This window comes from Dendrobates tinctorius, unplaced genomic scaffold, assembly GCF_039654945.1.
Source record: "Dendrobates tinctorius isolate UK_male_01 unplaced genomic scaffold, ASM3965494v1 ptg000037l, whole genome shotgun sequence".
NCBI classification, from domain to species: Eukaryota; Metazoa; Chordata; class Amphibia; order Anura; family Dendrobatidae; genus Dendrobates; species Dendrobates tinctorius.
The window spans coordinates 5,294,985-5,321,708 of record NW_027361705.1 but is presented as its reverse complement, the minus strand read 5'-3'; the positions used below and the strand labels follow the sequence as shown (position 1 = coordinate 5,321,708).

General features: G+C 44.8%; 1 protein-coding gene across 6 annotated transcripts in view; it reads right to left on the bottom strand.

The window, feature by feature from the left end:
- Positions 1-26,724, bottom strand: part of TUBGCP2 (tubulin gamma complex component 2) — a 1,139,845-nt gene that overhangs the window by 848,558 nt on the left and 264,563 nt on the right. For all 6 annotated transcript variants that reach the window (XM_073573858.1, XM_073573862.1, XM_073573860.1 and 3 more), the window contains one exon: positions 7,860-8,067. In XM_073573858.1, the coding sequence (XP_073429959.1) occupies positions 7,860-8,067 (208 nt within the window). The remainder of the gene's footprint in view (positions 1-7,859; positions 8,068-26,724) is intronic.

Sequence of the window (26,724 nt, the reverse complement as noted above, 5' to 3'; positions counted from 1 at the left end):
GAAGGAGACAGCGGCTCCGGCTAACTCCTGTTCCCGCTGCTAAAGAGAATTGAATATTCACTGCATTCCTCGCCCATGAGTATTCATTTCTTTTTGGCGCATCCTGGTATGATTGGCACCATCACGTTCCTGGTATGATTAATCCCATCCTTATTCTGGTATGAATCAAACCCGATCGCAGTGTACCGGGGGTTTAGGGAAGCATCGGCAGGGAGGTGGCTCCCTCCGTGCTTCCCTGAGACCCCCGCAGCAGCGCGATGTGCAGCGCTGTTGCGGGGGCCTCCTTCCCTGCAGGTCCCCGGATCCAATATGGCGGCGGGGACCTTCGGGGGCCTGCAGGGAGCTGGCTTCCTCACTGCCTGCAGAGCGGAGGAAGCCTGCTGCAGTGCCAGCGATCTGACACATGACAGTGATGTCCCCCCTAGGACAATGTAATAAAGCTTTAAAAAAAAAAAAAAGGGTAAAAATAATTTATAAAAAAAAAAAAAAAATCGCTAAATAAATAAAAAAAAATATTCCCTAATAAATTCATTTTTTGGAAATAAAATAAAAAAAATACATAATAGCACACATATTTAGTATCGCTGCGTCCGTAACGACCCGCCCTATAAAATTGTCCCATTAGTTAACCCCTTTAGCGAACCCCTTAAAAAATAAAAATAAAAAACAAAGCAAAAAATAATGCTTTATTAACATACCGCCGAACAAAAAGTGCAATAACGCGCGACCAAAAAGACGGACAAAAATAACCATGGTACCGCTGAAAACGTCATCTTGTCCCACAAAAAACGAGCCGCCACACAGTGTCATCAGCGAAAAAATAAAAAAGGTATAGCTTGCAGAATAAAGCGATGCAAAAATAATTTTTTTATATAGAATCATAGAATCATAGAATCGTAGAGTTGGAAGGGACCTCCTGGGCCATCTGGTCCAACCCCCTGCTCAAAGCAGGATTCACTAAATCATCCCAGTCAGATGTCTGTCCAGCCTCTGTTTGAAGACTTCCATTGAAGGAGAACTCACCACTTCTCGTGGCAGCCTGTTCCACTCATTGATCACTCTAACTGTCAAAAAGTTTTTTCTAATATCTAATCTGTGTCTCCTCCCCTTCAGTTTCATCCCATTGCTTCTAGTCTTTCCTTGTGCAAATGAGAATAAAGTTGATCCTTCTACATTGTGACAGCCCTTTAGATATTTGTAGACAGCTATTAAGTCTCCTCTCAGTCTTCTCTTTTGCAAACTAAACATTCCCAAATCCTGCAACCTTTCCTCATAAGACAGGGTTTGCAGACCGGTCACCATTCTGGTCGCTCTTTTCTGAACTTGCTCCAGTTTGTTGATGTCTTTTTTAAAATGTGGTGCCCAAAACTGGACACAATATTCCAGATGAGGTCTGACCAAAGAGGAGTAGAGGGAAATAATGACTTCACGTGATCTAGACTGTATGCTTCTGTTAATACATCCTAGAATTGCATTTGCCTTTTTTGCTGCTGCATCACACTGTTGACTCATATTCAGTCTGTGATCTATTAGTATACCCAAGTCTTTTTCACATGTGCTGTCACTTAGCCCTATTCCTCCCATTCTGTATATGCTTTTTTCATTTTTATTTCCCAGATGTAGTACTTTGCATTTCTCCCTGTTAAAAATCATTCTGTTAGTTGCTGCCCACTTCTCCAGTTTATTTAAATCTTTTTGAATCCTCTCTCTCTCTTCTCTAGTATTAGCTATCCCTCCTAGCTTTGTGTCATCAGCAAATTTAATCAGATTACCCTCAATTCCTTCATCTAAATCGTTGATAAAGATGTTGAACAATACAGGGCCCAGGACAGAGCCCTGTGGTACCCCACTTGAGACATTCTTCCAACTGGATGTGCAGCCATTTACGACCACTCTTTGGGTCCGATCACTAAGCCAGTTATGAATCCACCTAACAGTTGCCTTGTCCATTCCATACTTAGTCATTTTTTCAATAAGGATTTTATGAGAGACTTTGTCAAATGCTTTGCTGAAGTCAAGATATACTATATCTACAGCATTTCCTTGATCCACCCAATCAGTGATACCGTCATAGAAGGAAATTAAGTTAGTCTGACATGACTTATTAGTTACAAACCCATGCTGACTCTGTTTAATCACTTCATTCTTATCCAGGTATTGACATACATGTTGTTTAATAATTTGTTCAAAGATCTTTCCTGGTATAGAAGTCAGACTCACCGGCCTATAGTTGCCTGGGTCCACCTTCTTCCCCTTTTTGAAGATAGGAACAACATTTGCTCTTCTCCAGTCTTCTGGCACTTCTCCTGTTCTCCAAGAATTTTCAAAGATTATGGAGAGGGGTTCAAAAATTTCTTCTGCTATCTCCTTCAGTACTCTGGGGTGTAATTCATCTGGTCCTGGAGACTTGAATTCATTTAGGTTAGCTAAGTGTTTCCTTACTATCTTTCTGTTTATAGATATCCTGGATTCTTCTATTCCCTTAATAGGACAGTGAATAACAGTTGATGTTACATTTCCTTTCTCAGAGAAAACAGATGCAAAATAGGAATTTAAAAGTTCAGCCTTCTCAACATCCTGTCTTACCATTTCATCATTTTCATCCTGTAAAAATCCTATAGCATCTTTGACTTTTCTTTTACTTTTGACATATCCCCAAAATCCTTTATTATTGCTTTTGACATCTCTTGCAAGCCTCAATTCATTTTCAGCTTTAGATAATCTGATTTGTGCCCTGCAAGTTCTGCAAACAGCATTATATTCTTCTTTAGATATGCCTCCCTCTTTCCATTTTATAAACATTTTTTCCTTCCTTTTTAGCATGTGCTTAAGTTCTGTGTTCATCCATCCTGGTTTCCTTAAATGCTTCCTATTCTTCCCTCTTTTTGGAATTGTTAACAACTGTGCTTTGAGAATTTCATTTTTCAAGATTTCCCATCCTTCCTGGACATTTTTGTCTTTAATGACATCCAGCCATTGGATCCCTCCAATTCTCTTTCTGAAACCCTTAAAATCTGCCTTTCTGAAATCTAACCTTGACGTATGAGTCTTCACAGGTCTTCCTCCTCTAGTTATCCAAAATTCTAAAATAGCATGGTCGCTACCTCCTAGGGTCCCAGCCACTTTTACCTCCTCAACCATTTCCTCCCTGTTTATAAGGATTAGATCCAAGGTAGCAGTTCCCCTTGTTTTCTCCCCTACCTTTTGGAAGATAAAGTTGTCAGCAAGAGAGGATAAGAATTTCCTTGACCTGTTAGTTTTGCCTGAGAGAGATTTCCAACAAATGTCTGGATAGTTGAAATCTCCCATGACAACTATGTCATATTTTTTGGAGAACTTGGCCATTTGATGCATAAAGAGTTCATCCATATCTTCAGCTTGCACAGGCGGCCTGTAGTAAATGCCTACAATGGTGTCCTTTCCATTGTTCTGTCCTTGTATTCTTACCCAAACAGTTTCCACAGAACTTCCAGTCTCTGAAGCTTCAATCTCTGTGCAGATATACGCGTTTCTAACATACAATGCGACACCTCCTCCTCGTTTATCAAGTCTGTTTTTTGCAAATAAGTTGTATCCTTCTAGTCTTGTATTCCAATCATGTGTATTGTCCCACCAAGTTTCAGTGATTCCAATGACATCATATTTCTTTTCCTGTGTTAGTAGTTCCAATTCTCCTTGTTTGTTGCCCATGCTTTGTGTATTAGTATAGAAACATTTTAGATTGTGATTGGTTTCTCTTTCTCCAATATTTTTATTAATTAGATTCTTTCGTCTTTGTTCTTCCTTTCCACTTCTAATAGCAGAGTTCTCAATAGCATTTGTCAGGTGTATGGATTTTTCTGGTCTTTTGCTTCCCTTCCCATGTTGTTCTAGTTTAAAGCTCTCCTTACAAGTGTAGCAAGGCGACTTCCAAATACATGCTTTCCAGTCTTCGTAAGGTGCACCCCATCTCTAGCAAGTAGTCCATCGTATAAGTAATTCACTCCGTGATCCAGAAATCCAAATCGTTGCTGACGGCACCATCGACGTAGCCAGTTGTTCACCTGCAGAATCTTATTCCACCTCCTTGTTCCATGGCCATCCACTGGGAGGATGGAAGAGAAGACCACCTGCGCTCCCAGTTCTTTCACTTTCTTGCCTAAGTCTTCAAAGTCTCTGCAGATGGTTTCCAGGTCATTTCTTGCGGTGTCATTTGTCCCCACATGTAGTAGCAGGAATGGGTAGTCATCTGTAGGTCTGAAGAGTCCTGATATCCTGTCAGACACATCTTTAATTTTTGCACCTGGAAGACAGCACATTTCTCTTGAAGTTATATCCGGTCTGCAGATAGCGGCCTCTGTTCCTCTCAACAGGGAATCCCCCATGACCACCACTCTCCGTTTCTTCTTCACAACATTTTTCTTTCTCCATCCAGGAGAAAGGTTGCTGTTTGTTGGCAAAGTCTTATCCTGATGTATTTCTTCGTTTTCCTGCATGAGAGCCTGGTACTGGTTTCTGAGCAGTATGGGTGCTGACTGCCTCCTGATCCTCCTGCTTCTCTGGGTCACATGTCTCCATTCCTCTGTTTCTTCAGGTGCACTTCGAATTTCTTCTCTTTCTGTAACATGAAGAGATAATTCTGCTCTGTCCAAGAACTCTTCACCTTCCTTAATGATCTTTAACGTAGCTAACCTCTCTTCGAGATTTTGCAACTTTTCCTCCAACAGGGACACAAGCTTGCATTTGTGGCATGTGAAGTTTGGCTTTTCCACTGGTAAGTCTGTGAACATGTAGCAAGAAATGCAGCTCACCAAATGGCTCCTGGCCTCTTCCATCTTGAGATTTCTTAAAAACGATGAAAAATGAGGTTTTCCGACTTCCTCTTTTCACCTGCAATGGCTAAAACCCAGTGATCGTTGAGCTCGCGGAGACTCTTCACCTATCCCAGAAGGCACTGGGAATATGCAAATGATCTCCTCAAGACTCTTCCCCTGGTTTTCCGATTTCCTCTTTTCAGCTGCAACGGCCAAAACCCAGTGATCGTTGAGCTCGCGGAGACTCTTCACCTATCCCAGAAGGCACTGGGAATATGCAAATGATCTCCTCAAGACTCTTCCCCTGGTTTTCCGACTTCCTCTTTTCACCTGCAATGGCCAAAACCCAGTGATCGTTGAGTTTTCCTTTCATAAAAGCACCAAAACATAAAAATCTGACAAATGAGGTATCGCTGTAATTGTACTGACACGAAGAATAAAACCGCTATATCAATTTTACTGCACGCGGAACGATGTAAACGCACCCCCCCAAAAGAAATTTTTGAAATGCTGTTTTTTGTTCATTCTGCGTCCCAAAAATAGGAATAAAAAAGCGATCAAAAAATGTCACGTGCCCGAAAGTGGTACCACTAAAAACGTTCCGCAAAAAATAAGACCTCACATGACTCGGTGGGTCAAAATATGGAAAAATTATAGCTCTCAAAATGTGGTGATGCAAACTATTTTTACAATAAAAAGCGTCTTTTAGCGTATGACAGCTGCCAAGCATAAAAACCCGCCATAAATAGTAAATCAAACCCCCCTTTATCATGCCCTTAGTTAGGGAAAAATAATTAAATTTAAAAAAAATGTATTTATTTCCATTTTCCCATTAGGGTTAGGGCTAGGGTTAGAGTTAGGGCTGAGATTAGGATTAGGGTGCTCTCCAAACGCAATATGGCATCTGATCTCAATTTCAGCCAATTCTGCGTTGAAAAAGTCAAATGGTGCTCCTCCCTTCCAAGCTCTGCCATGCGCCCAAACAGTGTTTTACCCTCACATACTGGATATCAGCCTACTCAGGACAAATTGCAAAACAACTTTTGGGGTCCAATTTCTCCTGTTACCCTTAGGAAAATAAAAAATTGGGGGCAAAAATATGCTTTTTGTGGGAAAAAAATATTTATTTATTTTCACGCCCGGGCGTTATAAACGTCTGTGAAGCACTTAGGGGTTCAAAGTGCTCACCACACATCTAGATAAGTTCTGTGGGGGGGTCTAGTTTCCAAAATGGGATCACTTGTGGGGAGTTTCAACAGTTTAGGCACATCAGGGGCTCTCCAAAGGCAATATGACACCCGCAGACCATTCCATCAAAGTTTGCATTCAAAAACTTCCCTTCTGAGCCCTGACGTGTGCCCATACAGTAGTTTTCTCCCACATACGGGGTATCAGCGTACTCAGGACAAATTGGACAACAACTTTTGGGGTACAATTCCTCCTGTTACCCTTGGGAAAAAAAAATTGGGGACTAAAAGATCATGTTTGTGGAAAAAATATGATTTTATTTTCACACCTGGGTGTTGTAAACTTCTGTGAAGCACTGGGGGGTTTAAAGTGCTCACCACACATCTAGATAAGTTCCTTAGGGGGTCTAGATTCCAAAATGGGGTCACTTGTGAGGGGTTTCCACTGTTTAGGTACATCAGGGGCTCTAAAACTAATATTTTATTGATAAAAAAACCCACCAGGGTCACACCACAAGTGAACACAAAAAACAAGACAAAAAAGTGTCCAAAAAATACAAAACACATAAAATTGTGGGGAATATCCTAAGAGTCCCTATTAATGTCTCCTGTTATCACCTTCCTAACCGCGGAGGTTGGCACCCTAGGGGGAACGTTGTGGCGCCCCCGCTCAACGGTGGCTGTCCCTAGGGGCCCTATTGTACCCTGGCACCACTAATGAAGTCCCTTCCCCGATACTAAGGGAACCCCTGCCAAATAACAGACAATCCTACGATGAGGGGGACCCTAGAACCCACAAAATATTGCACATATAATAGAACACATCAATAAATAGGCATTTAGGGAAACAGTTCTATCCCGACTCATGGCTCAGACATATAGATATAACTGAAAAGACACAATACATCATGACTCATCAGCAGCAAACAATGTGTGTCAATCCACCTAATTGTACCAGCATGTGTATTGATTCACAGATATGTATATATATAATCCAAGATACCACATCCTCATATATATAGGTCACGATATGTAAACATAGCCAAAGTCCAAAGAACACATTGAGCCTATATCCACAACATTAGTTCTCAGATCTCATCATATTGTCAAATAACAGATAAGACATATCATCGGTGGAAAGCTCAGATAAAGAAAATGGGATACTCAACGTATACTCCAACAACCGCCCCATAGCCTAGATACGCCTCAACGCGTTTCACCCCTTTGGGATCATCAGGAGGCTCGATAGCAACCTTACTAGTGTCCTGATGTGGTATAGTGGCCACTATATAGACGGACAGATCTCAATTACTTTGTTTCTCATTTGCTGCAAAATTTCTTTGGATCGCGGCATGTCTAGTTTTTTAGGAAATTTTGGTCTACTTCACTTTGTCAGGCAGGTCCTATTTAAGGGATTTATTGATTGAAAACAAGCATGTCAACAATCAGGCCTGAGTGTGGCTATGGAATTTAATCTCAGCTTCCCAAATATACGATGAAACAGAGTTAATTTATGTTTAAAGGGGGTAATCACTTTTTCACACAGGGACCTGTAAGTTTGGATTTCTTTTCCCTTAATACAGACCTTCTTTTAAAAAACTGCATTTTGTGATATCTTTGTCTAATATTTAAATTTATTTGGGGATCTGAAACATTTAAGTAACAAACATGCAAAAGAATAAAATCAGGAAGGGAGAAAACACTTTCACACAACTGTATATTGTGTGTTTCATATATACTGTTTTTTTTTCCTTTCATTATTGTAAAAAAGTTTGCTCAAATAAAATCTTCTGAAAATAAAGCATCAATACTATTATTGGGGAACGAAATTTCCTTGTGCATTGTCATATTTTTTGAATGATTACAGTGTTTTTAGTACCTGGTAATTGAGGAATAGCTGGCTGCTACAGGTAGTATCCTGTTCACAAGTTCTTTTACAGACATATCCAAGTTTGGGTCTACTGAAAAAGAACGTATCTGACGTTCCACTATGGGCTGTGCAGTAATATACCGTCCATCAACTCCAACCAGAACATACAGTAGATCTTCAACTATGGCTACTTCCTGTGAGGGTAAAGCAAGGGTTCCTAAAGGAAATAAAGAGACACTAGTTAATACAAATAATACAGAACACATGCTAATATAGTATTTGCTTCTACATAGGCATTGCCTAAATGAGCTGAATGCTTAAAATAAAAATGAACTTAGCTGTTAAAAAGCAACTGTCACAACATAATAATAATCTATTTATATAATTGCCTTGTAATGTTTTCATTTCCTGTTCTGTCCAGATGTCACGGTATCCCAGAATTCCAAGCGGAAGTTCACCGACCGCCATATTGGGACACCCAAGTGATGGTTGTCTCAATATTGACACTGCTGCTGGTACCAACCTATTGCGCGGTACCAAAAGCCGAACACCGTCGCACCACACACACTATACGCCGTACCAACACTCACACAGCCTCTTCCACAGTACCACCAGTGGAACACCGTCGCATTGCGCCTGGCCGAATTCTGCGCAGGCGCAGTGAATCATTCGGCTGATCCCGGCAGCAGATGCGCGATGTGTCTACAGGCAGAGGAAGCCGGTCACATTAAAGGGGTTTTCCCTTTAATATTTCAGTGACTGTTTTTAAACAATATTTTACCTCGCAAAATGTATCCTCTGATCTCTTGCTGTAATTGTCAGTATTGTATTTTGCTGCCTCCCCTGCCCAGGAGCTGTGGTATGTTCTGTACACGGTCAGACACAGGGGTGAGAGAGACAGAGCACAGGGGGAGACAGCTCAAATGGGACAGCACATGAAGGGAGAACACAGCACAGGAAGGACAGAGACAGCAGACAAGGGGGATAGCACATGGGGTAGACAGGTCAAAGAAGAGAGCACAGACGGAAGAAGTCAGCACATGGGGAAAGAAAGTGGATAGGTGGGTGAGCACACGGGGGGGGGGGGGGAAGAGATTCTCAAGGCTGCAACGCCTGCCCCCATCTTGACATTACCGCCCTCCCGATGCGATAGCATCGGCCTCCATCTAGTAATAATATTAATAATAATTTATTTAACACAACACAAAATGACTGAGGAAACCAAGCACAAAAACTCAGTGCATGACCAGTTTAGTGCAATTTTCAACCTGCTTATTTTCCATGTATTTCTGCCTTCCTTTGCCTTCTAGAAAGCCAGAATTGTAAATCAAAAAGAATGGATGCAAAATAAATAGATGGAAAAGTTCACTGAACTAATCAGTCTCACAGGTGCACTCTACACCACCGGTCATTTTGTGCAGATGATAGGCTTTCTTTTAGTATAATCAAAAAGTATATGTCACGCCGCGCTCACATGGGGGCGGGACCTCGGCCCCGATGTCATCTCTTCTGGAGCCGCGGTCACTCCGGGGGTCCCGCCGGGTGCGCACGCGCACCTCTCGTACCTAGATCCCTGTCTCCTTCATGTTATGTCTGCGCTTGCGCGCTTTTCTCAGTTCGGTCTCCAGGTCAGTCCTCTCTATGGTACTGGAGGACTTGACCCGGAAGCTTTCGTGATCATGTGCTATATCAGGCTACCTTTTCCTAGGGGAGATGCCTGATTATTGTTGTGCTTCCTGGCTTGGTCTGCTGTGTCCCTGCCTGGCTGTGCGCTGTATTCGGGTCCCCTGCCTTGCACTCTGTTGTGCCTCTTGGCACACGCTCTGAACCTGCACTCTGCCTTGTACTCGGTTGTGCCTCCTGGCACACACTCTGACCCTGTGCTCTGTCTTGTACTTTGTTGTGCCTCCTGGCACACACTCTGATCCTGTGCTCTTATACTCAGTTGTGCCTCCTGGCACACACTCGGACCCTGTGCCTTGTCTCATACTCAGTTGTGCCTCCTGGCACATGCTCTGATCCTGTACTCTGTCTCTTACTCAGTTGTGCCTACTGGCACACGTTCCAATCCTGCACTCTGTCTTATGCTCAGTTGTGCCCTCTGGCACACACCCTGCTCCTGTACTCTGTTACACCTCCTGGCACACCTGCTGCCTGACACAGTGCTCTGACGTGCTCCTTGAACGCATCCTGCTTCACTCACACCCGGACGTACGAAGTCTCTGTATACCACGTGTTCCTGTGTCCACGCTTTACACGTTCCTGCAGACACTCACCCACTCGTGTCTCCTGTGAGCCGGCCGCCTGGTGCCAGCAGTCGTGGTACCTCACCCCCTGGGGCTTGCCCGACACTCCCTGTATAGGGGGTGGTCTTCACTAGGTCAGCTCGCCCTGGGAGGGTTGGTGCCACGACCCAGAGGGTCCACTCCAGGAGTCGTCACAGTATAATCAAGCCATGGACCCCGCTGGTACCACCGCCTCCGTCCAAAAGGAACTGGTGTTTCTAAGGGAGAGTCAGACCAGGATCGTGTCCTCTCTGAAATCCATGGAGTCCCGTTTGTCGGCCATGCAGTCCTCTGACCCTGGGAATGCTTCCCAGCTGGCCAGCCGCCAGCAAGAACTCACACAGCAACGCGACACCCAGGTCCATATCCTCAACCATATGGCGTCGGTAGAGTCGGCTTCTTTCCATATAAGCCGTTTCTGCCCAGTCCTCGGCTCCGCACCCGCTGCCGCGCCTCGGCAAGCCACCCCGATATAGCGGGGACCCTAAGTTTTGCCGAGGATTTCTGAACCAATGCCAGTTACATTTTTAGCTTTTGCCGCAGCACTATCCCACTGAGCGCGCCCAAATTGCCTTTATTGTTTCACACTTAGAGGGGGAGGCGTTAGCATGGGTGAAGCCCCTCTGGGAGCGTAATGACCCACTCGTCTCTCAGCTTTCCATCTTTTTGGAAACCTTCCGCAAGGTGTTCGATGAGCCGGGTCGGCTGGCCTCTACCACCGAGTCTCTCTTTAACCTCCATCAGGGTACGCTACCGGTGGGACAGTATGCCATCCGTTTTCGTACCTTGTCCTCCGAACTCGGTTGGAACAACGAGGCTCTCGTAGGGATCTTTTGGCGTGGCCTGTCCGGTCGGATCAAAGACGAACTGGCAGGTCTGGATACTCCCACCTCTTTAGAGGATCTGATCTCTCTGGCGACACGCATTAAACTGCGGTTTCAGGAACGTGCCCGTGAATCAGCCAGAGAGAGGAGCTCCTCTCACCTCCTTCGTTCCTGCCCCAAGAAGCTGGGAAACTTCTCCGCCTAGGGTTAGTAGGAGAGGCCTCCCTAGGTGTACGTGATCCCTTTCCTCCCCTGCTCGTTTCCGTGTTATTGAATCTCGGTGCCAAGCGTTATTCTGAGGAGGCTTTTCTGGATTCTGGCGCGGAGGGGAATTTTATCACACTCAAGGCGGTTCAAAAATAACGAATTCCTGTCAGATCCCTGGAGACTCCTCGGTCGATAGTTTCGGTCAATGGTACGTCCGTGCAGGAGACCGTTACCCAGGCCACCGAAGACATCGAGCTGCAGATAGGAGCCCTGCACCGGGAGAAGATCTCCTTCCTCGTCTTGTCTACCATGTCTCACACGCTTCTTCTAGGTCTCCCTTGGCTACGGACTCATGAGCCAACCCTGGACTGGCGGTCGGGCGAGATACTCCGTTGGGGACCGTCCTGTCAGAACTGCCTGTTGCCCGTCCATCCGATGAACTCTGCCTGTCCATCCCCGGCACCTACCGGTCTGCCGTCGGCTTACTGGTCCTTTGCAGATGTCTTCGACAAGAAGGAGGCCGAGACTCTGCCCCTCCATCGGCCATATGACTGTCCGATTGACCTCATTCCTGGTTCTACGCCACCCAGGGGTAGAATATGTCCGCTATCCCCTGCTGAGACACAAGCTATGTCTGAGTATATCCAGGAGAACCTTGCGAGAGGTTTTATCCTTAAGTCCTCCTCGCCCGCGGGAGCGGGATTTTTCTTTGTCAAAAAGGACGGCTCCCTCCGTCCTAGTATAGACTACCGAGGCCTGAACGATATCACGGTCAAGAACAAGTATCCATTGCCATTGATCCCAGAACTCTTTGACCGGCTTAGAGGAGCTCGAATTTTTACCAAACTGGATCTTCGTGGGGCCTACAACTTGATCCGCATTCGTTCCGGTGATGAGTGGAAGACCGCCTTTAACACCAGAGATGGTCACTACGAGTACTTGGTCATGCCCTTCTGCCTCTGCAATGCCCCAGCGGTGTTCCAGGAGTTCGTGAATGACGTCTTCCAGGATATGCTGTACTCCTGCGTGGTAGTCTATCTGGATGACATCCTCGTTTTTTCTCCAGACCTCTCCGCCCACAGAAAGAACGTGCGTCAAGTCCTCCAGCGCCTGAGGGAGAACCGCCTTTATGCCAAGCTCGAGAAATGTGCCTTCGAGCAAACGTCCCTGCCATTCTTGGGGTACATTATCTCAGAATCAGGTCTACGCATGGATCCGGCAAAGGTGTCTGCCGTCCTCGATTGGCCACAGCCCCATGGGGTGAAGGCAATCCAACGCTTCCTTGGTTTTGCGAACTACTACCGACAGTTCGTTCCTCATTTCTCCTCGTTGGTTCGCCCCATCTCGTCCCTTATCTGCAAAGGAGCTAACCCAAAGGCTTGGCCCTCTGAGGCTGAAGAGGCCTTCGAGTCGTTGAAACAAGCCTTTGCCGCTGCTCCGGCGCTTCACCGACCTGAGGTTAGTAGACCTTTCACTCTCGAGGTGGACGCATCCTCTACCGGGGCTGGCGCTGTCCTTCTGCAGAAGTCCTCTTCTGGACGTTTTGTCACCGGTGGCTTCTTTTCTAAAGTATTTTCCTCCACTGAACATAACTACTCCATTGGCGACAAAGAGCTATTCGCCATTAAATTGGCCTTGGAGGAGTGGAGGTACTTACTGGAAGGCGCCATACATCCATTCAAGATCTTCACGGACCATAAGAACCTGGCGTACATCCAGTCCGCACAGAGGCTCAATCCTCGGCAAGCCAGGTGGTCCCTATTCTTCGCCCGCTTTGACTTTGAACTACATTTTCGGCCCGGCGATAAAAACGTTAGGGCGGATGCGTTGTCACGACCATTCCTGTCGTCTGATGCAGAGGAAGGACCCTCTCATATCATTGATCCATCAAAAGTAATTACCGTGGCTCCTGTCAAGTTAACCACGTTACCTCCGGGAAGAACCTTTGTGGCTGAGAATAACCGAAAACGAGTGTTAAATTGGGGACATTCATCCAAGATTGCCGGCCATGTTGGTGTCCAAAAGACTTTGGACTTAATCTCTCACTATTATTGGTGGCCTTCACTCTCCCAGGATATTAAAGACTTTGTGGCATCTTGCCCGTCCTGTGCCCAGAACAAGATACCCAGACAACCACCCTCTGGTCTTCTGCTCCCGCTTCCCGTTCCGTCGGCTCCATGGCAGCACATAGCCATGGATTTCATTACTGATCTGCCTTGTTCTTCCGGTTGTACTGTGGTCTTGGTAGACCAATAGTTGTAGACCAATTTTCAAAGATGGCCCACTTCATTCCTCTTCCCGGACTACCCTCTGCTCCTGACTTAGCGAAGATCTTCATTTCCCATATCTTCAGGATTCACGGCTTCCCCTAGCACATCGTGTCAGACAGAAGGGTCCAATTCACCTCTCGGTTCTGGAGAGCTCTATGCGGACTCATGAAAGTGTCATTGGATTTCTCTTCCGCCTATCACACCCAAACCAATGGGCAGGTGGAAAGTACCAACCAGATCCTTACATCCTACCTCCGGCATTTTTCTAATGCTCATCAGAATGACTGGGTCGGTCTACTTCCTTGGGCTGAATTCGCTTACAATAATCACTCCAGTGAATCTTCTACCAAGTCTCCTTTCTTCATCGTCTTTGGACAGCATCCCAATGTGCCTCTACCGGTACTTCCTGTCTCGGGGGTACCTGCTGCCGATTCTCTGGCTGTGAAGTTCTCCAGGGTATGGCAGGAGACCAAAACCGCTCTCGATAAAGCACGGGACAGAATGAAATTACACGCTGACAAGAGGTGCCTGGACGTTCCTCCATTTCTCCCTGGTGACAAGGTGTGGCTCTCCACCAAATATGTCCGCTTAAGGCTGTGTGCACACGCTGCGGATTTTGCTGCGGTTCCGCAGCGGATTTGGCCACTGCGGATCCGCAGCAGTTTTTGCTGCGTTGTACAGTACCATTATTCCCTATGGGAATCAAAAACCGCAGTGCAGACGGTGCGGATTTTTCCGCGCGGATTATCTGCGGTTTTCAATCCGCAGAAAGAATTGACATGTCAATTCTTTCTGCGGATTCTGCTGCGGTTTGCCATCTCCTCCATTGAGATGAAAAACCGCAGGGTTAAAACCGCAGGTCTTTTGACCTGCGGTTTCACCTGCGGATTTTACAAAATCCGCATGGATGAATCCGCACCTAAATCCGCAGCGTGTGCACACAGCCTTAAGGTACCATCTTACAAACTGGGTCCCCGTTACATTGGTCCTTTTGAGGTCCTCAGGTGGATTAATGATGTTGCTTACAAATTGAAGCTGCCTCCTTCACTCAGTATTCCCAATTCCTTCCATGTGTCTCTCCTTAAACCTGTGGTTTTTAACCAATTTCATCCTTCTCCAGGCCACACACCCCAGCCTGTTGGATTGAGGGATGAGTTTGAGGTGAATGACATTTTGGCCATGAAGAAGGTAAGAGGGAGAACCATGTTCTTGATCGATTGGAAGGGTTTTGGCCCCGAGGAGAGGTCATGGGAGCCCAGGGAGAATATACACGCACCCCACATTTTGTCTAAGTTACTCTCCAGTTTTAGAAAGAGGGGGCGTAAAGGGGGGGTACTGTCACGCCGCGCTCACATGGGGGCGGGACCTCGGCCCCGACATCATCTCTTCCGGAGCCGAGGTCACTCCGGGGGTCCCGCCGGGTGCGTACGCGCACCTCTCGTACCTAGGTCCCTGTCTCCTTCATGTTATGTCTGCGCTTGCGCGCTTTTCTCAGTTCGGTCTCCAGGTCAGTCCTCTCTATGGTACTGGAGGACTTGACCCGGAAGCACTCGGGATCATGTGCAATATCAGGCTACCTCTTCCTAGGGGAGGTGCCTGATTATTGTTGTGCTTCCTGGCTTGGTCTGCCGTGTCCCTGCCTGGCTGTGCGCTGTATTCGGGTCCCCTACCTTGCACTCTGTTGTGCCTCTTGGCTCACGCTCTGAACCTGCACTCTGCCTTGTACTCGGTTGTGCCTCCTGGCACACGCTCTGACCCTGTGCTCTGTCTTGTACTTAGTTGTGCCTCCTGGCACACACTCTGATCCTGTGCTCTGTCTTATACTCAGTTGTGCCTCCTGGCACACACTCGGACCCTGTGCCTTGTCTCATACTCAGTTGTGCCTCCTGGCACATGCTCTGAACCTGTACTCTGTCTCTTACTCAGTTGTGCCTCCTGGCACACGTTCCAATCCTGCACTCTGTCTTATGCTCAGTTGTGCCCTCTGGCACACACCCTGCTTCTGTACTCTGTTACACCTCCTGACACACCTGCTGCCTGACTCAGTGCTCTGACGTGCTCCTTGCACGCATCCTGCTTCACTCACACCCGGGCGTACGAAGTCTCTGTATACCACGTGTTCCTGTGTCCACGCTTTACACGTTCCTGCAGACACTCACCCACTCGTGTCTCCTGTGAGCCGGCCGCCTGGTGCCAGCTGTCGTGGTACCTCACCCCCTGGGGCTTGCCCCTGACACTCCCAGTATAGGGGGTGGTCTTCACTAGGTCAGCTCGCCCTGGGAGGGTTGGTGCCACGACCCAGAGTCATCACAGTATAGGGAGTTAATGTAAAACTGTTAAGCATTAGAAAAGGAAGGTTGCTTTCTCTTTAACCCCTACACGACCTTGAATGTATCCATACATCACGGAAGGTAAGGAGTTCCTGACCTTGGACGTATAGCTATGTCCTAGCTAAAATGTATCACTGTGACTGAATGCAGTGACCCCATTAAGGTGCCTACTGATCCTAACTGCAGGGCACAGAGACTCGCTGTCATGGGGTGTTTTGCCCCCCAACTACGATTGTTATGATTGGCTGTTCAATTCTGAATATCATAACAGCGCCAATCATAGGCTGGTGCTAGATCGCAGCATCAGCAGCTCCAGCACTGATTGGAGTGATCTGACGATGATGTCCGATCCATCAATCAATGACTTAGAGACGAGGTCTGACTTTACAGTGACAACTGATTTAACTCACAAAAGCTTTGAGATGTTGCACAGCAGTAAGAGGGTTGAACTGCTGCGAAACTGATGGATCTTACGGTGCCACAGACTTTTTGCAAGTCTGTTCCATTACTACTACTGCTGCTGCAGCAGCTGTTCTTGCTAAAAGAAAGAAGACATCTCTGATCCATTACCGTCCCCTGCTTTTTCCTAAGGCCTGTTTCACACTTCAGTTTTTGTCCATCAGTCAAGATCCGTCGTTTTGCAAAAAAACGGATCCGCCATTTTGATTGGCGAATCCGTTTTTTTTCCCATTGAGTTGCATTACCGGTGGATCTTAATGGATGGCCATCCGTTGGATCCGTTTTTTTGCGGATCCGCCAAAATATTGACGTCCGCCGACATGCCCGAACGGAGTATGTAACGTTTTTTCGGACGGCAGGATCCGCACTTCACACTGCGCATGCCCGAAAGACTTCACTCAGCCTGAAAATTAACCCTAAAGTCTGTTCTGGCGGCTGGAAAATAAAATTCTCTCTCTCTCTCTCTCTCTCTCTCTCTAAGTGTGAAACAGGCCTAAGCCATCACAATCCTCCTCTGCTCCCAACGTCCCTTCTGCCACGGAGCACTGAGAAGTACGTCATCAATCTTTTTTAGGCAGTTTTTTCATGCGTCCTGCAGCTGCTTATCAGTGTTGCACATCACTGATTTTGCTAGTTTTTGGCCAGGACTTTTTCCCGGTCCATGTATTTTCTCATTTGCACTACATCCGTGTGTGCGTCCTACAGCCGCACATGATTGATCAACATCTTTTTCTGTGAAAAAAAATTAAATAAGAAGAATATTTATAAGTTGATAGGGCTAGAATAGGGACAGTAGAAATATACTCTAGTAATCCGTGAACTACCAAAATTATTTCAGACTTTCACAACTCACATATATATGTCAACCTGATGTACTTTCCACAACTCACATATGTCAACCTGATGCACTCTACGCAACTCACGTTTTAAGGCAAAAACATACAAAACAAGGCGGAATATGAAGTGCACTCTGTATTTAATGTGTGACATTAAAATATTTTTGTGTACATAGACCCTGGACCCAGCATAAAACATGACCTTCAATGTGCAAAGAGCAAAAAAAAAAAAAAAAAAAGAGATACAGACATTGTGGTTAATAGGGCAAAAAAGTTACTCACCGGTAATGGGGTCCGCAGAGCCAAAAACGCTGCGGAAGCGCACCAGAATCCACAACGTGTGCACATAGCCTTAGGCTATATGCACATGGTGAACGCCCTTTAGTGGAAACCTGAACTCTTTATGCCATAAGAAGGTCCCACACAATGGGTACATTTAAAAAAAACCTTTATTAATAAACAATACAGTTTAACAATCATTAAAAAGAAGGTGAGAGACAAAAAAATCCATAGGAGCACCACACCACAGAACATTCGTTATAATATAATATATGCTGTCTGACTTGTCTGTGGTTACTATGGTTATTGTCCAGTGCTGCAGCTGAATGCCTGACTGCCCCTGACGCGGTGACACCGGACTCAGCACCGTATATGGAGAGAGACGGAGGCTCCATAGCAATCAATAAGATTCCAACTTTCATTTTCCTGAGGCTCTCCAAAAAATGAAAGCAGCTAAATGATTGGAGGAAACTGCATCGATTTTCATACTGAGTCCAGTACACAAAGCGACTACGACCATAGATTATTGTAAGCTCCTTGATGAAGCATAGTGAAACGCGCGTTGGGGCATGAGGGACCTTCCAGGAAGCGCCACCAGTTCATGGTATGTTATAGTGCTCACACACATGTGTTTATTATGCGTCACTAGGTTTTTGTAGGGCTGAGTATGGGGATTTAACTGGGGGAATATTGGAGGATATTCATGTCCCCATTTTGTTGGATATGTCTGAGGATAGTCAGTTCATGAGCATGGAAGAAGTAAACCATGTTAACCCCTTCTAGTGATACTCAACATACGAGACCCTATTTTCTTATAAAGAATGTTCTGTGGTGTGGTGCTCCTATGGATTTTTTTGTCTCTCATACTGGTCTAGCACCTTCTTTTTAATGATTGTTAAACTGTATTGTTTATAAATAAAGGTTTTTTTTAAATGTACCATTGTGTGGGACCTTCTTATGGCATAAAGAGTTCAGGTTTCCACTAAAGGGTGTTCATTGTTGTCTTGTGGTACATTTCCCAGCATGGGGTTGTTGTCAATTGATTGGGCAATTTGGTGAATATAATATTTGCACATTGTGCGGAATTGCCGTGGAAATTTCAGCAATTCCGCAACTCCCTGCCGCGGGAAATACGCTTGTGGAATTCCGGCGAAAAATGGCGTTTTGCAAGCGTAATTAGCTTGCAGAATGCTAGCGTTTTCCAAGCGATCTTTAGCATTGCTTGGAAAACTTTTTGACAGATTGACAAGTGTGACCAACTTTTTACTATTGAAGCTGCGGCATCAATAGTAAAAAGATATAATGTTAAAAAAAAAGTTTAATTCTCACCTTCCAGCCGTCCCACGCAGAGTTACCAGGCCCCAGCGATGCTCCCGGCACGTCCCGTTCCCAGTGATGCCTTGCGACAATGACCCCAGAAGACGTGTAGCGATCTCGCGAGACCACTACGTCATCACAGATCATTGTCGCAAGGCATCATTGGGACCGGAAGATGCCGGGAGCGTGGCTGACAGGCGGGAACGCTGCGGGGACGCCGGAAGGTGAGAACAACACGATTTTTTATTTTAATTCTTTAACAGGGATATGGTACCCAGGTCCTGGAGGAGAGTCTCCTCTCCTCCAGAACCTGGGTACCATCCGCACATTTTCTGCTCACTTTGCGCATGGTGGGCATAGCCACACGCGGAAAGTAAGTGGAACAATGCATTACTATGCGTGCGGAATTCCCGCGATTCTGCATAATTAATAAGCCTGCTGCGTATTTTTCCGGGATGCGATTCCGCCGTGGAAAAATACGCAGCATTAGCACAGCATGTGCGGAATGCCATTGCACTCAATGGGCTGCTTATTTTATGCATTTCGCAGCAAAAAAACGAGGCAAAAACGAATAAAATCTGCGGGAATTCCGGATGTGTGCACACAGCGTTACTCTAATTACTTAATAGCGTACCCACAACCGCTGATGGGGGGGGGGGATTAAAAGTGCTGTCATGGGCTCTGAAATATCCTATTCCAGTGAGTAACTAAGATTTTTCACTTCACTCAAGACAGTACCACCCAAGAGTTTTATATAGAAAAACAATCCACCTTAGGAAGGGATCACAGCTTGCAGAAACCTTCTACTAAACATTAGATCTGTAGAGGAGGATAAGTTCAGCCTATAGTGTCTATAGAGGGTTGGAAGACAGGATCAAGCTGCTGCCTTACATATTTTGTCAATGAATACCTCCGCCTTCTCTGTCGAAAAGGATGTAATTGCTCAAGTGACATGAATTATACCTTCTGGAATTGACATCTTGCTAGGTTGCCCTTTCATACTTTAAGCCCTTTCCTAGCCCCCTGATAAGTCAAAAATAAAGACTGGGCTTTCCACCACTCTTTAGTCGTTTCCATGCATTCAACTGGGGTCGTTCTGACAACCAATGCGTGGAACTGCTGCTCTCTTGGGCTTCTAGGGCTATTACAAAGAGAGGAAAGTATAATTTCTTGACTCCTATGGTATCTCTTAGCCACCTTTGGTAGGTAGTCACGATCAGGTCTCAAAATTATCCTGTCTTCTAAAACATGAGTGTATGGGGGGGGATTAACCGATAAACCTGAATACTAATGACTAAAGGCGGATGTTAACGCCACTACAATAACCACCTTAAAGGTGGGATTCTTAATGGATAGTTTATATAAGGGCTCAAATGCTTCCTATTAAAGCTTCCAAAAGTAAATTCAAATCTCAGTGACAAATCTTTGGACTAGGGATTATCAGAAGACTATCAGAAGATTTAATAAACTTAGATATCCAATTATCAGCTGCCAGATTATAATTATACAGTGCCCCTAGGGACAAAACCTGAACCTTAATGGTGCTGGTAGACAACCCAAGCTTTAACTCTTTTTGGAGAAATTCTAAGATAGATCTTAATGGAACTTCTATGTCCAGTTTCTCCCCTGAAATACATTGAAACTTCTTTCAAGTTCTACCATATACCCTTGTAGGTCACAGGTTTCCTGTTTTTTTAGACGTTTGGATACTAAACCCTGGGAAAAAAAATTTTGTGTTAAAGGGAATCTGTCACCGGAAGTTGGCGGCCTATGTAAATGGCCTGTGTTCGGTCCGATGGGCGGTGTTTCTTCTTCTTTCTCCACCCCATCCGTGGGCCCCCGTCCGCGATCTTTGCCTTTATTAGAGAAGTTTAACTCCATAGTTTGAGCGTGCGCAAAGCAATCTTGCTTCGCACATGTGCAGTATGCTTTGCCCAACTGCGGGCAAAGCCGAAAATCATTACTGTGCATGCGCCGGTACACTATGTCCCGGAACACAGCAAAATACTTGCAGGACATAGTGTACCGGCGCATGCACAGTAATGATTTTCGTATTTGCCCGCAGTTGGGCAAAGCATACTGCGCGTACGCAAAGCAAGATTGCTTTGCGCACGTGCGAACTATGGAGTTGAACATCTCTAATACCAGCAAAGATCGCAGATGGGGGCCACGGTTGGGGTGGAGAAAGAAGATGAAACACCGCCCATCGGACCGGACACAGGCCATTTACATAGGCCGCCAACTTCCAGTGACAGACTCCCTTTAACAGCGACCTATCAAAATCCAAGCTGTTAAATGGAGACATGAAACCTGGGGGTTATAGACTGGGCGCTGAGCAAATCATGGAATTCTGGCAGGACCCAACGATCTGAAATGGACATCTGCCTCATCCAAGGAAACCCCAGTCTTTTGGGACAGAAAAGGACTTTTAATATCACTTTTGCAGAATCTTCCCTGATCTTCCTCAGTACTGACGGTATCGTTAGTATAGGAGGAAAGGCGAAGGCTAGGCCAAACCTCATGATATGTGTAAGGCATCCACCGCAGAAGGCTCTTCTCTGAGATTCAGAGAGCAGAACCTGTCCACCTTTCTGTTCCCTCTGTTAGCGAACAAGTCTATTGTCTGGGACCCCCGCAAACCTATTATCTGTGGGAACACTCCTAGGTTTAGGGACTATTCCTCTTTCTTAATGGATACCGAATCAGGAAGCATGCCGTGTTGTTCTCCCTCTCCTTTAAGTGTAATGCTGTCAGGGAAGAGAGGTGTTGTTCTAGGCTTGATAAACGAGGAGGAGGTGTCGCATTGTGTGTTAAAAAAGCGTATATCTTCACAGAGATAGAAGCTTCAGAGACTGGGAGGTCTGTGGAAACTGTTTGGGTAAGAATACAAGAACAGAACAATGGAAAGGACACCATTGTAGGCATTTACTACAGACCGCCTGTGCAAGCTGAAGATATGGATGAACTCTTTATGCATCAAATGGCCAAGTTCTTCAAAAAATATGACAGTTGTCATGGGAGATTTATCTATCCAGACATTTGTTGGGAATCTCTCAGGCAAAACTAACAGGTCAAAGAAATTCTTATCCTCTCTTGCTGACAACTTTATCTTCCAAAAGGTAGGGGTGAAAACAAGGGGAACTGCTACCTTGGATCTAATCCTTATAAACAGGGAGGAAATGGTTGAGGAGGTAAAAGTGGCTGGGACCCTAGGAGGTAGCGACCATGCTATTTTAGAATTTTGGATAACAAGAGGAGGAAGACCTGTGAAGACTCAGACATCAAGGTTAGATTTCAAAAAGGCAGATTTTAAGGGATTCAGAAAGAGAATTGGAAGGATCCAATGGCTGGATATCCTTAAGGAAAAAAAGGCCAGGAAGGATGGGAAATCTTGAAAAATGAAATTCTCAAAGCACAATTGTTAACAATCCCGAAAAGAGGGAAGAATAGTTAGAGTTTAATGAAACCAGGATGGATGAACACAGAACTTAAGCACATGCTAAAAAGGAAGAAAAAAATGTTTATAAAATGGAAAGAGGGAGGCATATCTAAAGAACAATATAATGCTGTCTGCAGAACCTGCAGGGCACGAATCAGATTATCTAAAGCTGACAATGAATTGAGGCTTGCAAGAGACGTCAAAAGCAATAATAAAGGATTTTGGGGATATGTCAAAAGTAAAAGAAAAGTCAAAGATGCTATAGGATTTTACAGGATGAAAATGATGAAACAGGATGTTGAGAAGGCCAAACTTTTAAATTCCTATTTTGCATCTGTTTTCTCTCAGAAAGGAAATGTAACACCAACTGTTCTTCACTGTCCTATTAAGGGAATAGTAGAATCCAGGATATCTATAAGCAGAAATATAGTGAGGAAACACTTAGCTAACCTAAATGAATTCGAGTCTCCAGGTCCAGATGAATTACACCCCAGAGTACTGAAGGAGATTTTGATCCCCTCTCCATAATCTTTGAAAATTCTTGGAGAACAGGAGAAGTCCCAGAAGACTGGAGAAGAGCAAATGTTGTTCCTATCTTCAGAAAGGGGAGGAAGGTGGACCCAGGCAACTATAGGCCGGTGAGTCTGACTTCTATACCAGGAGAGATCTTTGAACAAGTTATTAAACAACAAGTATGTCAGTAACTGGATAAGAATGAAGTGATTAAACAGAGTCAGCATGGGTTTGTAACTAATAAGTCATGTCATACTAACTTAATTTCCTTCTATGACAGAATCACTGATTGGGAAGATAAGGGAAATGGTGTAGATATAGTATATCTTGACTTCAGCAAAGCATTTGACAAAGTCTCTCATACAATCCTTATTGAAAAAATGATTAAGTATGGAATGGACAAGGCAACTGTTAGGTGGATTCATAACTGGCTTAGTGATCGGACCCAAAGAGTGGTCGTAAATGGCTGCACATCCAGTTGGAAGAATGTCTCAAGTGGGGTACCACAGGGCTCTGTCCTGGGTCCTGTACTGTTCAACATCTTTGTCAATGATTTAGATGAAGGAATTGAGGGTAAACTGATTAAATTAGCTGATGACACAAAGCTAGGAGGGATAGCTAATACTACAGAAGAGAGAGAATTAAAAAAGATATAAATAAACTGGAGCAGTGGGAAGCAACTAACAGAATGCATTTTTCCCTGTTTAAAACCAAAGTACTATATCTGGGCAATAAAAATGAAAAAAGCATATACAGAATGGGAGGAATAGGGCCAAGCAACAGCTCATGTGAAAAAGACTTGGGTATACTAATAGATCAAAGACTGAATATGAGTCAACAGTGTGATGCAGCAGCAAAAAAGGCAAATACAATTCTAGGATGTAATAACAGAAGCATACAGTCTAGATCACGTGAAGTCATTATTGCCTTCTACTCCTCTTTGGTCAGACCTCATCTGGAATACTGAGTCCAGTTTTGGGCACCACATTTTAAAAGAAGACATCAACAAACTGGAGCAAGTTCAGAAAAGAGCGACCAGAATGGTGACCGGTCTGCAAACCCTATCTTATGAGGAAAGGTTGCAGGATTTGGGAATGTTTAGCTTGCAAAAGAGAAGACTGAGAGGAGACTTAATAGCTGTCTACAAATATCTCAAGGGGTGTCACACTGTAGAGGGATCATCTTTATTCTCATTTGCACAAGGAAAGACTAGAAGCATTTTGGATGAAACTGAATGGGAGGAGACACAGATTAGATATGAGAAAAAACTTTTTGAGGCTGTGTGCCCACGTAAGCGTTTTTCAAGCGTTTGTCCTGGTCAAAACACTTCAAAAACGCATACAAGAAGCATCCCATTCATTTTAAGTGAATTGCGCACTTTTTGTGCACATTGATGCATTTTTTTCCGGGAAAAAAAAACACTTTGCGGTAAAAAAAAACGCAGCATGCTCATTAATTTTGCGGAAAAGTCCGCTTTTTGCTATTTTCGATGAGTCAGAAGACGCGCAGAAAGAAAAATCAAAAACGCACAGTTTTTGCACAAAAAAAACACACAGAAAACGCGCAAAAAACGCACGGAAATAAAAGCGCATTTTCTGGGAAGGAGTCCGGTTTTGAAGCAGAAATTTTCTGCATACGTGGGCACATAGCCTGATAGAGTGATCTATGAGTGGAACAGGCTGCCACGAGAGGTGGCGAGTTCTCCTTCAATAGAAGTCTTCAAACAGAGGCTGGACAGACACGTCTGGGATAATTTAGCGAATCCTGCTTTGAGCAGTGGGTTGGACCAGATGGCCCAGGAGGTCCCTTCCAACTCTACGATGCTATGATTTCACTATTCAGAAAATGATCCAAGTTGTTTCCATCACGGTTTATATACGCCATGGCCATAATAAAAAAAATTAAGATCCATAACACTCCATTGAGGGGACATTCTCACCCCTCAGTTCTCGCACAAAATTTCAAGGAGACAAAACTTGAATGTTTAATCTTCAGAGGGAATGATACCTCCTAAGATGGCAATTTTAAAAAATGCTGATGGGCTGAAAACATTCCACAATCCAACTCAAAAGTATGCATGATTCCCATCCAATCGATGTAGCCAATTGAATTGCTCTTCTTCGTTAGCTGTGCCATCTCTATGACAGCGTAGTAAGTTTCTTTAGTCCTCCTTTCATTTTAAGTAATTATATATGCTGTATTGTTTTGTCTATCCTGGACTAAATATAAAATGTAATAGTTCTGCTCCTTTTGTTATGCAAATTGCACACCTAAGCCATACACTTCATGAACACAGGCGTCCAATAAGCCCATATAAACGGCTGGTGGTCGTAGGTTATTATCGAGTCAGTAGTGACTGTACCGGGATACATATTTTCCATGCATTGGAATCGGTTATGTATATACTATATGCTCACTGTCCGTTTTCCAGTAACCTGTCTACTAGTGGAAACAGCATGCGGCCTCCTCCCTTATTCGTTGGTTAATCGTGCAATTGTCCAGACGATAAGGGGAAGCAGAGAGCTGTTCATGACTGTGAGATATGGGAAAATGATATCTAATTAATATTTTGACGGAATTTGCTAAATACTTGCTCCAAACTCAACCCCCACCCTTGGCATTCCCCAGACCAATTATTTTTTATTAGTTCAAGCAACTAGGCTTTTGAAACTCTCTCCGGGGGGGGGGGGCAAAAGGCATAGACCCTGTGTCCCCAGCAATTATTACAGAGGTGTGAACTCTTGTACAGTTACTAGCCAACAGGCTTCCTTTGTTTGACTCATGATTGCTTGCAGACATTGTGGCACCACAGGTCCCAAGTTCCCTGCACAAGCTTCAGATATTGAATCTAGAAAATGACCAATAATAAAAGAATGCAATATCTCTAAGCCTAGCCAAGCACATAATCGGTATCTGCTTTCCTTTCCACACAAGCCCATACCAAGCAGCCACCACTGAGTTATAAATAGTGATGAGCAAACACTAAAATACTCGGGTACTCGTTACTCGGGTCGAGCAAATTGGAATACTCAGGTACTCGACCCGAGCAACGAACCCAATGTTAGTCTATGGGAAATCCTAGCTTTTTGCCGCAACCCCCCCCCCCGGAGGTCTTTCTAGGGTATCAAAACTTCGGAAAAGTATGGAAACAGTGCACAAACGACATGAGATCATGGGGAACGTCACTGCAAGCATTTCTGACTCCTAGGTCACTGCTGTGAAAAAACATGGTCAGAGTGTGACACCACTTTTACAGGCGCTCAATAAAACATACAAACACGAAACGAAAATGGATTTTACAGGGAAATATGTTAAGGGACATCCTTTCAAGGGTAATAATTAGTATATACAGTTGTGGCCAAAAGTATTGACACCCCTGCAATTCTGTCAGATAATACTCAGTTTCTTCCTGAAAATGATTGCAATCACAAATTCTTTGGTATTATTATCTTCATTTAATTTGTCTTAAATGAAAAAACAAAAGAGAATGAGGCAAAAAGCAAAACATTGATCATTTCACACACAACTCCAAAAATGGGCCAGACAAATGTATTGGCACCCTCAGCCTAATACTTGGTTGCACAACCTTTAGCCAAAATAACTGCGGCCAACCGCTTCCGGTAACCATCAATGAGTTTCTTACAATGCTCTGCTGGAATTTTAGACCATTCTTCTTTGGCAAACTGCTCCAGGTCCCTGATATTTGAAGGGTGCCTTCTCCAAACTGCCATTTTTAGATCTCTCCACAGGTGTTCTATGGGATTCAGGTCTGGACTCATTGCTGGCCACCTTAGAAGTCTCCAGTGCTTTCTCTCAAACCATTTTCTAGTGCTTTTTGAAGTGTGTTTTGGGTCATTGTCCTGCTGGAACACCCATGACCTCTGAGGGAGACCCAGCTTTCTCACACTGGGCCCTACATTATGCTGCAAAATTTGTTGGTAGTCTTCAGACTTCTTAATGCCATGCACAAGGTCAATCAGTCCAGTGCCAGAGGCAGCAAAGCAACCCCAAAACTTCAGGGAACCTCCGCCATGTTTGACTGTAGGGACCGTGTTTTTTCTTTGAATGCCTTTTTTTTCTCTCCGGTAAACTCTATGTTGATGCCTTTGCCCAAA